A 16841-nucleotide genomic window follows, 5' to 3' on the forward strand; every position below is an offset into this window, starting at 1 on the left:
AGGTTCTGTAGCCAGGTTCTGTCTCTAGGATCTTCAGCCAGGTTCTCTTGCTAGGTTCTGTCTCTAGGTTCTGTTGCCAGTTTCTGTCCAGGATCTTTTGCCATGTTCTGTCTCTAGGTTCTGTGTCTAGGCTCTGTGTCTAGGTTCTGTATCTAGGTTCTGTATCTAGGTTCTGTGTCCTGTTGTCTTGTTACATCTGTATTTATACCAGTTGATTCCAATCCTATCAATCTCTATTCCAAAGGTTAGGGCGTTTCTTATCTCCATTCCAGGAAGTAAAGATTATATAGCTTAAGCATGTTTGTTTGTAGTTAAAGTGATTAATTACCCGCCTGGCACTTAGTTAAGGGGTTTTATTCCCTCCCTAACTTCAGGGGAAAATCCCTACCTGGGGAAACAACCTTTCTCAGAGAGGTGACCTTGGTTAAAACACATAGTGCCAAGAAGGTGAGCAAACATATTAAGAACAGTATGCCATATATGCCAGGTCCCTTGAAACAGCAAGGATGGACCGGCTCCCGGCACTATGCTGCTTCACTATTGTTTATTAACTTAACAGTAAAGCTTATTTTCCCCAAAATGACTACCTCTGTCAGAATAAATGGATAATGCTTCTTTCTTCAGATTGTTCAAGGATTTCAAATGTAGATGAGAATTATTTTCATACCTATAATAAGGTACACTTGGATTACAAATACCATGGCATGGTCTTATCTCTCTGATGGACACAATTCAATTTTCCAGATATATTTGTAACTAGAGGTCCAGTGCACGAAATTCATACGGTGGGGGGGGGCGAGGGGGGGGCGGTAGTGTCCCTCAGCCCGGCCTGCACCCTCTCCAATCCAGGACCCTTCGGGGGTTGTCCGACTGCCAGACATCCCTCTCGCAATCCTGGACTGCTGGCTTCTAACTGCTCACCTGCCTGCATGTCTGATCGCCCCTAACCACTCTGCCTGCTGGCCTGATTGCCCCTAACTGGTCTGCCCTGCTGGCCTGACCTCCCCTAACTGCTCTCCCCTGCCAGCCTGATCACCCCTAACTGCCTCTGCCTCAGCCACTGCCACCATGGCTTTGTCCGGAAGGATGTTCAGAAGACATCCAGTCTAATTAGCATATTACCTTTTTATTAGTATAGATACAGTGGGACCTTGACTTACGAGTTTAATTCATTCTGTGATGGAGCTCATAACTCAAATTATTCATATGTCAAATCTTAAAGTGAACGAGTGAGACACATGATGCTGGGCTGATGTTGTGGCGTTCACTGTGATGTTCACTGCGCCAACTAGTGGTGGGGTATCTGAAGCTGGCTCGTAACCTGAATTTTAGCTCGCAACTCAAAGCAAAAAATCAGCTGAGAGATGGCTCATATCTCGAAAAACTCGTTAGTCGGGACACTCATAAGTCAAGGTCCCACTGTACTTACATAAAGTTATGTTAAGTGGGAATTGGATTTGTTTTAAAACAAAAAGGAATCTCTATTGCAATTCTAAGAACATTGATTTAGGCCAGGGGTCCTCAAACTACAGCCACCTGCAAATACAAACATTGTATTTGTTCCCGTTTTGGTTTTTTACTTCAAAATAAGATATGTGCAGTGTGCATAGGAATTTGTTCATAGTTTTTTTTTAAACTATAGTCTGGCCCTCCAATGGTCTGAGGGACAGTGAACTGACCCCCTGTTTAAAAAGTTTGAGGACTCCTGATTTAAGCATTACTACGAATATTGACTAGCATTGAAATATTAATTTACAGAAATTGTTACTTTTTGCAATGGAAAGAACAAATACTGTGTTTTTCCAATAATAAGCATATACTGAATAAGGAAGAAAAAAGTCTCTCTAAATAGGACCTTGATGCATTTAGTCTAATTACTAGGCAACTTTTAAGCAGTTGTATGTAAAATAACTTTCTCAGTTTCAGAACTTGTTTCCTCTGTTTGCTGTGATATTAAAAGTAAATTTTGGCTAGTCTCTGGACCTTTTGGTGCTTTCAGTAGAATTTCAGTACAATTTGAGCTGAGGAAGCTGGCAGCTGTATTGGGTTGCTTTGTCTTTTGGAAAGGAAAGAAAATAGAACAGAGATATCTGGGAGTAGTTGATTAAAGAGCTTATTTATAAGAAAAGAGAAAGAAGATTTTATCCCTACAAGCTGTTAAAATGGAAAGAGACTGTCTGAGAAAGCCAAATTGACATGGGATGAAAACTCCCCTTTCTGTGCTTTTTTTTTTAAAAAAAAAAAAAAAATTATTTTAGAGTGAGAAGAAGGGAAAGGGAGAGAAACATTACTGACTGCCTCCTGCATGCCCCCTGCTGGGGATCAAGCCCACACCCCAGGAATGTGCCCTGACTGGGAATCTGACCAGTGACCTTTTGGTGCATGAGGTGACGCTCAACCAACTGAGCCAAATGGCCAGGGCTGTGTTAATATTTTTTAAAGATAATTTAATGCACTGTACTGAAGACAGCATTATCACTGAGGAAGAAGAAAGCACACCATGAATCATGTATTCTTGAATATAGTCTTTATCATACTTACATAGAAAAAATTTCTAAATAGATCTCATATATTGGACTAAACTTGGGAATTTAGTTTATGACTATTGATACCCTGAAGAAATCCATTATAGACTAGTAGATCTCTTTAAATTTTTATCAAATAAGTAGAATTATTTTTCACATTATTTTAACAGATGCCATGTATTAAAATTACCTTGAAGATGATATGTTATATTGGGAAGAGCACAGCTTACAGGTTCACAAGATCCTACTTCTGACATTGAAGTAATTTTGTATCCATGGAACCTTGGTCAAAGTGCTCTCTGAGACTGAATTTCTTCATTTCAAAAATAAATAAGATTAAAACTCCTTTTTTACTCTTTTATCACAGGACTTTTGTGAAGATTAATCCTGATAATATTTATGAAACACAAATTGATGGTGATGTTTATTATTTAAATTATGTAATTTTAAAGAAATATGAATATCTATTTATTCCCCTCAGAATTATTTTTATTGTATTTTAGGCCTTTAATGATTGACCCCCAGGGTCAAGCCAATAAGTGGATCAAAAACTCTGAGAAAGATAATCAGCTTAGTGTTATTAAGCTATCAGATTCAGACTATATGAGAACACTGGAAAACTGTATTCAGTTTGGAACTCCGCTTCTGTTAGAGAATGTTGGCGAAGAACTGGACCCATCTTTGGAGCCTTTACTACTTAGACAAACTTTTAAACAAGGTAAAAGTCAATTAATATTAATTGAACTGAAAGATGATTGTTATCTTTGAGGCTTATCTTTGAGGAAGGAAAACCACCACATACATTTAATAATGAGGTTAATAACTCTGAACTTCTATATCATTGTTATGTATGAAATGAAATTTGGAACAAGTATTAAGAATGAACTTTGCCCTCCCTTCTTTGCTTTAATCACTGTTATCTGCACGGTTGTTCAGTAGAGAACATAAAAAAGTTTAAGGTAGCCTGAAATTCCTTTATTGTGTGATGGTGGACCACACAAAGTCCATTATTAGAAATAGTAATGGTTAATGTGGACCATGTGAGTACACATTGCCCACCTCATATTTTTTCTGCTTATAAAAAATTTATCTCTGCCAAACTCTAGTACTTTTAAGAGCTTTAGTCATATACAAATAACTTTGGAATCATGATTGAAAATCAATAGAGGTTCCATTGTATAATAGTCAGTAAGTACTCTGGATTCTGAAAATTGAGAGAGGAAGTAACATCAAGAGGAATCTTCATTTAGAAGGCTTCATGACCAGAGAAAATGTCTTATACTACCCAAGAATGAATAGTCCTGCAGTATAACTGTTTACTTGCCTCGTGTCTGTGACTTTTGTCACATCTGTATTCTCCTGTAAATTACTAGTAACCTGGGAAAGGTCTTAACACAGGGGGAGGAGTTATGCAACTTTAGCTTACTGACTATTCATTTGTTTTCTGAAATACAGGTGGCATTGATTGTATCAGGCTTGGTGAAGTCATTATTGAGTATTCCTTTGATTTCAAGTTTTATATCACCACAAAACTGAGAAATCCACACTATATGCCAGAGCTAGCTACAAAACTGTCTTTGCTCAATTTCATGATAACTCCAGAAGGACTTGAAGATCAGTTATTAGGTATTGTTGTCGCAAAGGAGAGGTATGTATTTTCTTAGTTGCTTCCCGATTGCCTAGAGAGAAATATTTGTAGGCCATTAATACTTTTATTATGTGATTATTTCAAAACCTTGTCAAATTTTATATCTTGTTATTATAAATTAAATAATTATATAATCCTTTATATAATTATATAATCCTTTATATAATAATTATATAATCCATTCTATAACAAGCAAGTTATAAATCAACCATGTTATATTGGGCTCTTAATATGGGTAGTAAGATTCAAGTGACATGCCATAATTTCTGACTTCTGATTGTTTGAGCCAAAAAATTTCACCCTAAGAATTCTATGGATGAAATCAGAAATGTGTTCAAATACATATACAGGATATTAATAAGAAGATACTTAGGATAAGAACAAAAAAAATAGGATACTAAACTATATACAGTTTGGGAAATATTTTGTAAAAACAAAAGTTAATGATGAATGCAAAAAAGATTGGTAAAGATTACACCAGAATATTAACTGTGATCATCCCTCAAATGCTAAGATTATGGGTAATTATTACTATTTTCTTCATAATTGATGTATTTTTATTAATAGCATATGTTATTATTTAAATGAGAAAAATATATGTGGAGGGGCTAATGGTAAATAATTGCTTCCTGGGGGGAGAACCAAGATGGCTGTGTAGTTAAATGCCTGCTTGCCACCTCCCACAACCACATCAAGATTACAACTAAATACAGAACAACCATCATTCAGAACCACTTGAAATATGGCTGAATGGAAGTCCTACAAATAGAGAAGTAGGAAGAACATTGGTAGGAAGGGTGGAGGAGCAGAACAGCCTGGTCCTACACCCACATGAGGCGTTGTTTTAATTGGGAGGGATATCTTGGCTGTGGAGGCCTTCCAGAGGAGCAAGGATCCTAGCCCCCACCAGACCCCTCAGCCCAAGGAGCCAGAGCTGGGAATAGAAGTCCCTGTAACTTTGGGCTGTAAAAACCAGTGGTGTTTATGGCTGAGTGACAGAGAGGCTGCTGGAGACCCAGGCAGTTCCTCTTAAAGGACTGGTGCACAAACTTACATGAACTTGTTCCCTCTGAGGTCCAGTGCTGGGGCAGCAGCTTGGGGGGATCCAGGGACATACAGGTAGGAATTGAATTGTCTGGCATTGGAGCAAGAACTCAGGGGTGGCTTTCTCCCAGACAGAGGTGCTCTGAGGGGTCATAGTTCCTATGCTGAGACCTCCACTGTTGCAGAGCTAACTGGCAGCCATATCTGAGTTTCCATCAGCCTGGCTCACACTGTCCACTCCACCCTGAGACCCTTCCCCATCCAATTTGCAGCCCCACCCAAGCTGTAGGCAGCAGCTTTTCCATATGAATGGCTTGTCCTGGCCCAGGCTTCAGACCTTCATAAAATCTCTCAAACAAGCAGCATCTGACATCAGCATGCTCCATACATATCAATCAGAGGCCAAAGAACCGACATAACTGGTCCTCATAGCCAATCGGCCTGGAGGTCAATTCCTCCCAGTGACTCCAACAGCAGTCAAAGCTCAACTACAACAAGACTGTACACACTGGCCACACAGGGATGCATCTAAAGGGCCCATCCCTGGTGACTGGGGCGGCTGAGCCACTGGGCCCTATAGGACACCTATTTCACAAGGCTACTCTACCAAGTCCTGGAGACATAGCAGCTCTACCTAATACATAGAAACAAACACAGGGAAGCAGCCAAAATGCAGAGACAAAGAAACATGTCACAAACAAAAGAACAGAAGAAATCTCCAGAAAAAGTACTAAATGAAATGGAAGCAAACAAATTACTAGCTACAGAGTTCAAAACAATGTTTATAAGGATGATCAAGGATCTTAATGAGAGCTTCAAGGGACTTAGTGAGACTTTCAAGGTTCTTAGTGAGAATGTCAGACATGAAAAAGGGCCAGTCAGAAATTAAGCATACACTAATTGAAATAAAGAATAATTTACAGAGATTCAACAGTAGAGTAGAAAATTCTGAGAATCAAATCAATGATTTGGAATATGAGGAAGCAAAATACACTCAATCAGAAGAGCAAAAAGAACAAAGAATCCAAAAATATGAAGATAGTGTAAGGAGTCTCTGGGACAACTTCAAGCACACCAACATTCACACAATGGGGGTGCTAGAAGGAGAAGAAAGAACAAGATATTGAAAACCTATTTGAAGAAATAATAACAGAAAACTTCCCCTACCTGGTGAAAGAAATAGACTTACAAGTCCAGAAAGCACAGAGAGTCCCAAACAAGAGGAACCAAAAGAGACTCACACCAAAACACATCATAATTAAAAAGCCAAAAGTTAAAGACAAAGAGAGAATTTTTTTCAGGTTACTCTTCTGATTTTCTCTCTCGCTTTTTTAATCTTTATTGTTGAAAGTATTACATATGTCCCTCTTTCTCCCCCATTAGTCCCCTCCAGCCTGCCCCTGCCCCCACCCCAGAGCCAGTTGTACAATAAGTGGTCCTTTTTATATCTGCTATTTTAGAAGAAACAATGAAAATTAGATGGAATATGATGGTGCCAAGGAATAAATAAGAAGTTTCATCTCCAGTTCTTTTTTAAAAATTTATCTTTATTATTGAAAGTATTACAGATGTCCCCCTTTTCCCCCCACTCCCCCACTGACTTTCTTCACCCAGCTCCTGTCCCCTCCCTAGGCCTTCCCCGCACTATTGTCTGCCCATGTGCTATGCATATATGCATATAAGTTCAGTGGTTAATATCTTCATACCCCCTCCCCCCTTCCCTCTGAAATATGTCAGCCTGTTGCATGCTTCAATGTCTCTGGGTTTTTTTTGTTCATCAGTTTATTTTGTTCATTAGGTCTTCTCCAGTTCTTATTCTCACATAACTGGCTACACCATATGGGTAAACTTATTATATTCTTAGACTCACCACAGTACATGTTATTGCTTTTTTGCTTGAATTTCTCAAATTATTATTTGAATGGAAGTAATTTTAGGTTAGGATTAAGAGATTAATCACCTTAGTTTGTGTTACATGTCTACAAAATTATTTAAGTGTCTATAATATTGTGATGTCTAATGTTTAAATATGAATTTAGATAAAATACTACAAATTTAGACTACATGTTTTTATCTTTTAGACCAGAATTAGAAGAGGAAAGAAATGCTCTTATTCTTCAGTCTGCAGCTAATAAGAAACAGCTAAAAGATATAGAGAAGAGAATTTTGGAAACATTATCATCTTCAGAAGGGAACATTCTAGAAGATGAAAGTGCAATTAAAGTCTTAGACTCTGCTAAAATGATGTCCAATGAGATAACAAAGAAACAGCAGGTGAAAAAAGAATCCTAGAAATCTTTTGATTCTTAACAATTTTCTCCGTGTGCCTTAAGAAAATGCTATACTAGGCTTACTGGGAAAGGAAAAGAATTCATAAAAATACAAAAACAGAAACTAATTTTTAACTCACAAAGTATTTCTTAGTGTTGAATTATTCAAATCCTGGTCAGACTTGTATAGTATCTTACACAGAGAAATAAATTTAAAATGAAAGTTTTAAAAATTCATGACAAAATATACACATTTTAGAAATCTGTACTTTTTTCAAATACTGAATGCCTTATTTTTGAATTCTTTAGATTTTTAAATTGGAGAAAAGCAAAGTTTTTTATATATGAATATTACATGTAAAGCTGTTAAAATATAATATATTTTTATTATTGCATCGGTAAGGCAAGCTAGTCTGTTTCATTCAAATGTAACTGACTGTCACCTAAAAACTGAGAATTTGGCTTGCCTCTGTTCCTGGTTGAAGTGTGGAGGTAATTGCTGGCTAATTGGACATTAAGTGGTTTTAGGAAGTAATAAGGATGCTTTTCTGCCATTGCCTGGTCATTTGCTCATCAAGGAGAAAGGTATGAGAGTTAGGAGTGGCAGGTGAAGGAAGAAAGACAAGAGATCTACAACGAATAAAGTATTTATTACAAATTTTATCTATGACAGCCAAATGGTAATTTCATATTGTATATTTTTAATAGAATCCTACAGAATTATAGGTAGATATGCCTTAGCTGTCAGTTATTTTCTATATTTGATAGTTAAGAAAACTAAGGTCCCAAAATAGTAGTTGAAGCCCAAGTTCACACAAGAAAATGATATTACAGAATGACTTCTATAGGCTAACGTTATTGATTTACTTTTGATCCTCCTTGGCCCACCCAATGAATCAAGCACATCTTAATATTAGGATAATTTTAAAAAAATTTCAAACCTAAATAGAAATTGCACTAATTGTTCAGTACCCTTCTGCTGTTCCCCACCCCATGCACCTCTAATCTAGAAAACTTATTAAAAGACTTAGGCACACTTTCCCTTGGGATGGGTTTAGTTTTGTGTGACAGTGATGGTAATGACTGTTAGTTCAGATGTACTGTTTTTCTTTATTGTTGTTTTTGAGATTTTGTGGGGGTTTTTTTGCTTGTTTTTATTTTAGAAGAGCCAAAAGAATACTATCTTAAAGTAATATCCTATGGCAGCTCCCCATGTGGACCATGGCTGAGGTATTCTATAATGTCTCCCTTCTTTCCCTGTCCATCAAAGCAGAACCAACTTATTGTCTCCTCACTATGCTGTTTGTTCAAAGGGGAGAAAGGATAAGAAGAATTTATCAGTTTATTTCCTATTAAGATTCCAAGAGGGACAGAGATATAAGTATTTATTGGTTCCAGAATTTTATCTTACAAAGAGAAAGAAATTTAAGAAATCATGTCTTTCTGGCTGGGTCCCATGATGGATGAAAAAATATGTTTTAAATAACAGGTTTAAATGGGAATACTAAGCTTATGCTCTCTTATGTAAAATGTCATTAATTTCCATTGTTGATAACTTTGTTTTACTTTTTTATAGTCAAAATTGAGGTTTAAAACTTACTTTTAATTGTGGTTAATACTATGTAATTTTAGGGAAAGTTTGTTTGCAACAAAGAGAAACCCACTCAAATTAGCTCAAATTAAAATTATGCAAGAGGATATTTTATTTTCCCAATTATACAAAGTATGTACAAGACTCAGGAATAAACGGAAAGCATTGAGTTTCTATGATCTCTGTCTCTTCCCCTCTCTCTAATTTGTGTTGTTCTCTCTATTCCACTTGAAGACCAATTTCTTCTGTAAAACTTTTGTGTCTGTTTCCTCCTACATTTATCTGGCCTATAGAAAACGACTTTGGTCCCATTACCTTTTAGCACTGATGCCCAGTACCACCTGACTTCATTTTCTGAGGCTCGTAAAGGGTGAAACATTTGGAGAGAAAATTGCTTAACTTATAATATGCAAATCGACCTAACAGCCAAACAACCGGTCGCTATGATGCACACTGACCACCAGGGGGCTAACGCTCAATGCAGGAGCTGCCTCCTGGTGGTCAGTGCGCTCCCAGAGGGGGAGCATCGCTCAGCCAGAAGCTGGGCTCATGGCTGATGAGCACAGTGGTGGTGATGGGAGCCTCTCCCACCTCCGCAGCAGCTAAGGACCCCTGGGGGATGTCTGGTGAGGGGTCCCAGACTGCGAGAGGGTGCAGGCTGGGCTGAGGGACCCCCCCAAATGTATGAATGTTGTGTACAAGGCCTCTAGTTCAATATAAACATGACTACATAGGCATACTTACTGAACAGAGTCTGTGGCTAGTATTTCCAAAGAGGGAAAGTGGGTTGTAAAAATGTTCTACACATTTTTCCTGTAGAATATTAACCTATCAGATTGAGTTGTCAATTGAAGAGCTGTTATCTTGGAGTAATTTTTCTCTTTTGGAGTTGAATATCTACACCCCTATTAGTCTAGAAAAGGTAAACATATCAGAAGCTAGTTGACAAAAAAGTATTCTTAATGTATAAAACCATCAGCCAACAAATATTTCTGAATACCTACTCTGCCCCTAAACTTTGTGCTGGGTTCTGGTACACGTACGTGTTGGCACCTTAAACATCCACACTTTCTCTCTATCTCTCTTTCTCCCTCTCCTTCTCTATCTCTGACCTACTTAAAGAGGGTGAATGACTGTAGTAGACATATGTAAGATTCAGGCAAAAAAATAAGCAAAGATTTACAGCTGTGGTATTTCTCAAATAAGAAATGGTTGGTGAGTTATCACAATTTTAATCTATAAACCTCTGGTCTTCTCCCCTCCCTCCATAGTTCTTTCTTTCCTTTCTTTCTCTTTTTGCCCTTCCCTTCCCTTCCCTTCCCTTTTTTTCCTTTCTAGCTTTTAGCATAATAAAACCCTTTCTTGTAAACTATGCTTCTATAATTTTGTCATTGAGTTAAGTGGCTATTTTTAAAACTATAAACTTAATCACATGAGAAATATAATTAAAACACATTTTTATTTTGATTTTCCTCTTCTAGATTGCAGAAAAAACAGAACTCAAAATAGCAGAGTCTCGAGAAGGATATAGACCTATTGCTAAACATTCATCAGTATTATTCTTTAGCATTGCAGACCTGGCTAACATTGATCCTATGTACCAGTACTCTCTTAGCTGGTTCGTGAACCTTTATATCAACTCTATTCATGACAGGTAAACTTTCTCTAGCTTCATTCATACTCTCTAGGTTGGATTTTCACCATCCTTTCCATTTCTTTTTTATTACTTGTGTAATATGTAATATTCATGTGGAACATTTAAAAATATGGGAAAGTGAATGAAAGGAAGAAAAAGCAAGCTTTTCTATTTTTAGTCTTGTTTCACATTTACACAAGATTTAGACATAAAGGGATTAGCTTTAGTCTTGTTTTTCTCTCTTTTAAATATATGGCCCGGCTATAATCCTTTGTCTCATACAGTTCCATCCCCAGCATAGATCCTCACACTAATAAAGATTCAGTAGGGCCTGGCCGGCATGGCTCAGCAGTTGAGCATGGACCTATGAACCAGGAGGTCACGATTCAATTCGGTTTAACTCCTAGTCAGGGCACATGCTCAGGTTGCGGACTCCATCCCCTGTGGTGGAGGGCATGCAGGAGGCAGCCAATCAATGATTCTCTCCCAACATTGGTGTTTCTCTCTCTCCCTTCCTCTCTGAAATAAATTTTAAAAAATAAATTTTTAAGGATTCAGTAGGTGTGTGTTTTAATTAACTGATTGTTTCCAGTCATTTAGAGTACAATATGAAATTTAAAATTTTGAAAATAGAGAGATGGTTAAACCATATTTCATAGACTTATACCCTATTTTTTGTATAAAGATTTACAAGAAGTTGTACACACACAAAAATTGTACAGGAAGGTCCCTATACCCTTCACCTTGTTTCTCCAATTGTAACATCTTGCATAACTATAGTACAACTAGAGGCCCAATGCACAAAATTCGTGCAAGAGTAGGCCTTCCTTCCCCTGGCTGCCAGCACTGGCTTCCCTCTGGCACTCGGGACCCAGGCTTCCCTGGCAGCCCCGGCTTTGCCCAGAAGGTTGTCCAGTCTAATTAGCATATTACACTTTTATTATTATAGATATCACAGCCAGGAAATTTATTGATACAATCCAGAGAGCTTATTCAGATTTCATCAGTTTTACGTGTGTGTGTGTGTGTGTGTGTGTGTGTGTGTGTGTGTGTGTAGTATATTTTTAACAGTGGGTACTTTGGTAAAATAAAAACAACTTGCATGTTAATTCATATTTTACTTACTTTTATCTTAGTTTTGTTTGACTAAACATATTTTTCTTTTTTAAAACCTTTTAGTAACAGATCAAAAATCTTGGAAAAGCGCCTCCGATATTTAAATGACCACTTCACATACAACTTATATTGTAATATATGCCGATCACTATTTGAGAAGGACAAGCTGTTGTTTTCCTTTTTATTATGTGCAAATCTCCTTCTGTAAGTTACTTGCTTTTTCTTTGTTTTAAACGCCTGCTTGGAATACCTAATATCTAAAGATGACTGCTGTGCTTAATTCATGATTTTACCTGTATATTTCTCTATAATAGTATTAGTGTTTTATGTTTATTTGATTTTTTAAATTTTAGATCACACAGAACATTTATAAAATATTCATGTACAGTTCAATAAATTCTTTTTAAAAAATCCTTATTGTTGAGAGTATTACAGGTGTCCCCCTTTTTATCCCCCTATTTCCCACCTCAACCCGGTTCCTGCCACGCACCAAGCCCTCACCACTAATCTGCTTTCTGTCTCCATAGTTTTTCCTATTCTAGAAATTTTATCAATGAGACATTGTATGGCCCAGAAGGTGGTCTCTTTTTGAATGTTTATGTACTCTTGCAAAGCATGTGTATTTTACTGTTCTGAGATGGAATTTCTAAAAAGGCAAATAGGTCAAGCTGGTCTATATATCTTCTATATCCTTATTGATTTTCTGTCTACCTGTTTAAGCAGTTATTGAGAAAGGTTTGGAATTTCTACAGAGATTTTTCCTTATGGTTCTGTCAATAGTGCTATGTGTTTTGATCCTATTATTGGATATTTAGGATTGTCATATCCTCTTAATGAATTGACTTGGCCTTTAAAAAAAAAAATCCCTGGTAATGCCCTTTGCTCTGAAATATACTTTTAGTATAGCCTCTCCAGCTTTATTTTGAATACTGATAGCATGGTATATATATTTTGCATACTTTTTAAAAAATATTTTTTTATTGAGTTCAGAGAGGAAGGGAGAGGGAGAGATAGAAACATCAAATGATGAGAAAGAATTATTGATTGGCTGCCTCCTGCAAGCCCCCTAGTGGGGATCAATTCCACAACCCTGGCATGTGCCTCGCTTAGGAATCAAACTGTGACCTCATAGTTCATGGGTCCATGCTCAACCACTGAGCCACACCGACTGGGCTATATGTTTAAGCTATTTGTACCTTTATACTTAAACTGTGTTTCTGTAGACAGCACGTAGTTAGGTCTTGCTTGTTTTATCCCATATGATAATTACTAACTTTAGGGAAATTGCTTAGACCATTTTCATTCAATGAGATAATAGAGTTATGTTTAAATCTATCATCTTACAATTTGTTTTCTGTTTTGCTCATCTGTTCTTTGTTCCACATTTCCTCATTTTCTGCTTTTCTTTTAATTGCATATTTTTTATTATTTGATTTTATCTTCTTTGTTGATTTGCTAGCTATAGTTTTGTTTTATTCTTTCAGTGATTTCTTTAGGATTATAGTGCACTTTTTAACTTTTCACTGTCTATCTCAGGTAAAACTATATATGTAATGTCATATATTTTACTTGTACATGTGTTATAAATCTCACAATACATTGTTATTTTGTGCTTTAAATAATCTATTATCTTTTAAGGATACTTAAAAAGAAAAAAAGCCATTTATGGTTCCCATATATTTACCATATCTGGAGCTTTGTATATCCAAAATTCCATTTACCTGAAACTTTAACATTCTTATAGTGTAGGTCTACTAGTAATGAATCCTCTCAAGTTCTGTACATCTGGGGGAAAGGGAATCAGTTAAATTTTTTAGATTTTGTATTTTTTATGGCTAGAAATTGCATTTATTAGGTCTGTGCCAACAGGAGCCAGGGCAGGCGATGTTGTGAGAGTTTAAGAAATCCTATATAATAAAAGCCTAATATGCAAATCAACTGAACAGTGGAATGACCGGTGAAACGACCAGTCACTATGGCGTGCACTGACCAGCAGGGGCAGACACTCAACACAGGAGCTGCCCCCAGCCCTCAGGCCCCAGGCCAGCCAAGGCAGGTGTCAGTGGGGACCCCCTTACCCCCGGTCACCCCAACAGTCACCCCGCAGATCAGCCCTGATCACCGGTCAGGCCTAGGGACCCTACCCATGCACAAATTTGATGCACCAGGCCTCTAGTGTTACTACATTCTCTCACAGCAGGGTGAGACCTGAATGTTGGTGTAAGAGTAGGGAGAGTGGGATCTTTATGAGAGGTGGGAGGTGCAGGAAGGGGCCAACTGTGGGTGGTCCACTAGAAACTAGGTGAGGCAATTTACTGGAAACTGAAAGCCATTGTCATGGCTTGCAAAACCTGAAATGAGACTAATAAGAAAACAACTGAGATGGCGAGAATCACAAGCAGGGCATAATGGAGTGCAAGGAAAAGGTAGAGAATGTGCCTAACAGTGTTTGGTTATTTTCTATACAGTAAACCTCAATATAATGGACTAATTTGGGCGAGGGGGGGTCCATTAAAACCAAAAGTCCATTATATAATAAAGTAGATTTTTTGAATGTGTATGTTAAAAAATTGACAAATTAGTTTACCTGTTTTTACTTATGCAGGCACGTTTGTGTAATTAAAAGTAAATATATATGGCCTGGCCGCAGTGGCTTAGTGATTGAGTGTCAGTGGTTGAGTGTCGACCTGTGAACCAGGAGGTCACGGCTCAATTCCAGATCAGGACACATGCCTGGGTTGCGGGCTCCATCCCCAGAGGGGGCATGCAGGAGGCAACTTATCAATGAGTCTCTCTCATTGTTGATGTTTCTGTCTCTCTCTCCCTCTCCCTTCCTCTCTGAAATCAATAAAAATATTAAAAAAAAAAAAAAACTATGTGGTTTAGTGCACTTTGAAACATCTGCTAGCAAGCGTTAAAACTGCCGCAAGCACTAGCTGGTTTGGTTCAGTGGATAGAGCCTTGGCCTGCAGACTGAAGGGTCTTGGGTTCGATTCCAGTCAAGGGCATGTACCTTGGTTGCAGGCTCCATCTCCAGCGCCAGGGCCACATATAGGAGGCAACCTATCAATGTGTGTCTCTCACATCGATCAATATTTCTCTCTCTCTCTCTCTCCCCCTCCCTTCCACTCTCTCTAAAAATAATGGGAAAATATCCTTTTTAAGGATAAAAAAAAAAAAAAAGGAAGAAAGAAACTGCTACAGAAAGTCACACCATGAGTGTGATCACATGCTAATCATTCCCGGACGTTTGTGAGCGGTGACTCTTGGATTTAAATATATAGACTATATTATAGATATGTAATATTTATTTATGTTGACAAAAGTACTACAATGTTTTTTTCCAATATATGGCCTATTCACTAAAATTTGTTAAGAATAACAGTGAATTAATCACAAAAAATAACCTGTTGATTATAAGCAAATTTTGGTTAAAAGCATTTTAAAATAACAGGGTGTTAATTTTCACATATGACATACAGACTGGAAATTTTGTCCGTTGAATCTCCAATCCATTAAATTGAGGTTTGAGGTTTACTGTATTGCTCTCCTCATTATCTTTATGTTTTATTTTATCTCCTTCAATATATTTATAATAGCTCTTTTAACATTTTTGTCTGCTTCTTGTATCATCACTATCTCTTCTATGTACATATTGACTCGTTTTTCTCCTGCTTATGGATGTTGTGAATTTTACATTGATCAATGTTGAGTTTTTGTATTCCTTTAAAGAGCATTAGACTTTACTTTTTCAGTCAATTAAATTACTACTGGATTAGCTTTATCTTTTCAAGGCTTGTTTTTAGCTTTCTGAAGGCAGTTTTATTCTAAGGCTATGTTAGCTTCACTACTAAGGTGTGATCCCTCTGATGTTGAACTGAATTCCTCTGGTTTGAATAAAGATTCAACTCGAGTTGGCAAAAACTCATTTCTAGTTCTGTGTGAGCTCTGGTGCTGTTCAGTCTACAGCTTCCCAGAAATTCGTTGCCAGGCCTCCTGGAGTTTTACCTACTCACACACAACTCAGAATTTAGTAAACGTAGGCAGGTTTCCTGAGCTTCTTTCCCATGTATCTGCCTCCTCTCTGGTATTTTGCCCACATATTCCAGTCACCTCAGCCTTTCTTAACCCTGATAGAGATCTCTTCAGCTCAGCAATACTGCCGAGCTCAGAGCTTCATCTGCTCTCTGCATTGTGGTCTGGAATGTGTATCCAGGCAGATGCTGAGGAAATCCTAAGAATCACCTTTTTTGTCTCCCTTTTTTAAGGGATCTCAGTCCTATACTGCCTATTGTATAATTTCCAAAAACAGTTGTTTCATTTTTTTTTTTTTTTTTGGTTTCTAGTTGTTTACAGTAGTCAGGGAAGTCACTTCTGTTTATTTTATCCAAGTTATAGAAGCAGAAATTTATTCAATTTTAAAATCAACAATTTACAACAGTCCTTGTTTTTGGGAATACAGGGCAAAGAAAGAGATCGACTACCAGGAACTTATGTTTCTTTTAACTGGAGGAGTGAGTCTTAAGAGTGCTGAGAAAAATCCTGATCCAACATGGTTACAGGATAAAAGCTGGGAGGAAATTTGTCGTGCTAGTGAATTTCCTGCCTTCCAAGGACTCAGGTAACTGTTTAAACTTGATGATTTAGCATTGAAGAGTGATGGATAAATTTGTAATCTAGTAATTTTTAAATGGTTCTATAGCTGTCTTGATTCATCTCCTTGCTCAACAATCTCTCTTTAAATTTTTCCCAATGAAAGAATAACTATTAAGCTTTTTTCCTTTAGGTCACATTTTTGTGAATATATAGATGAATGGCAGAAAATATATGACAGTAAAGAGCCACACAATGCTGTTTTACCAGAACCAATGAATCAGAAGCTAAATGAACTACAGAAAATAATAATTCTTCGGTGCTTAAGACCCGATAAGGTAAAAGACAAATATGTCCCATTTGGAACCAGATAATTTGGCGTTTTTAAGTACTAGGTTTAAAGTTATTGTTATTTGGT

General features: G+C 37.3%; 1 protein-coding gene across 1 annotated transcript in view; it reads left to right on the forward strand.

Moving 5' to 3' along the window:
• DNAH12 (dynein axonemal heavy chain 12) overlaps positions 1 to 16841 on the forward strand; it is a 233864-nt gene that overhangs the window by 191499 nt on the left and 25524 nt on the right. Inside the window, exons 56-62 of the mRNA XM_036331828.1 lie at positions 3029 to 3243; positions 3981 to 4173; positions 7299 to 7491; positions 10560 to 10732; positions 11894 to 12034; positions 16293 to 16451; positions 16617 to 16761. Coding sequence (XP_036187721.1) covers positions 3029 to 3243; positions 3981 to 4173; positions 7299 to 7491; positions 10560 to 10732; positions 11894 to 12034; positions 16293 to 16451; positions 16617 to 16761 — 1219 coding nt within the window. The remainder of the gene's footprint in view (positions 1 to 3028; positions 3244 to 3980; positions 4174 to 7298; positions 7492 to 10559; positions 10733 to 11893; positions 12035 to 16292; positions 16452 to 16616; positions 16762 to 16841) is intronic.

The sequence above is a fragment of the Myotis myotis genome, unplaced genomic scaffold, assembly GCF_014108235.1.
Source record: "Myotis myotis isolate mMyoMyo1 unplaced genomic scaffold, mMyoMyo1.p scaffold_m19_p_13, whole genome shotgun sequence".
Classification (NCBI taxonomy): Eukaryota; Metazoa; Chordata; class Mammalia; order Chiroptera; family Vespertilionidae; genus Myotis; species Myotis myotis.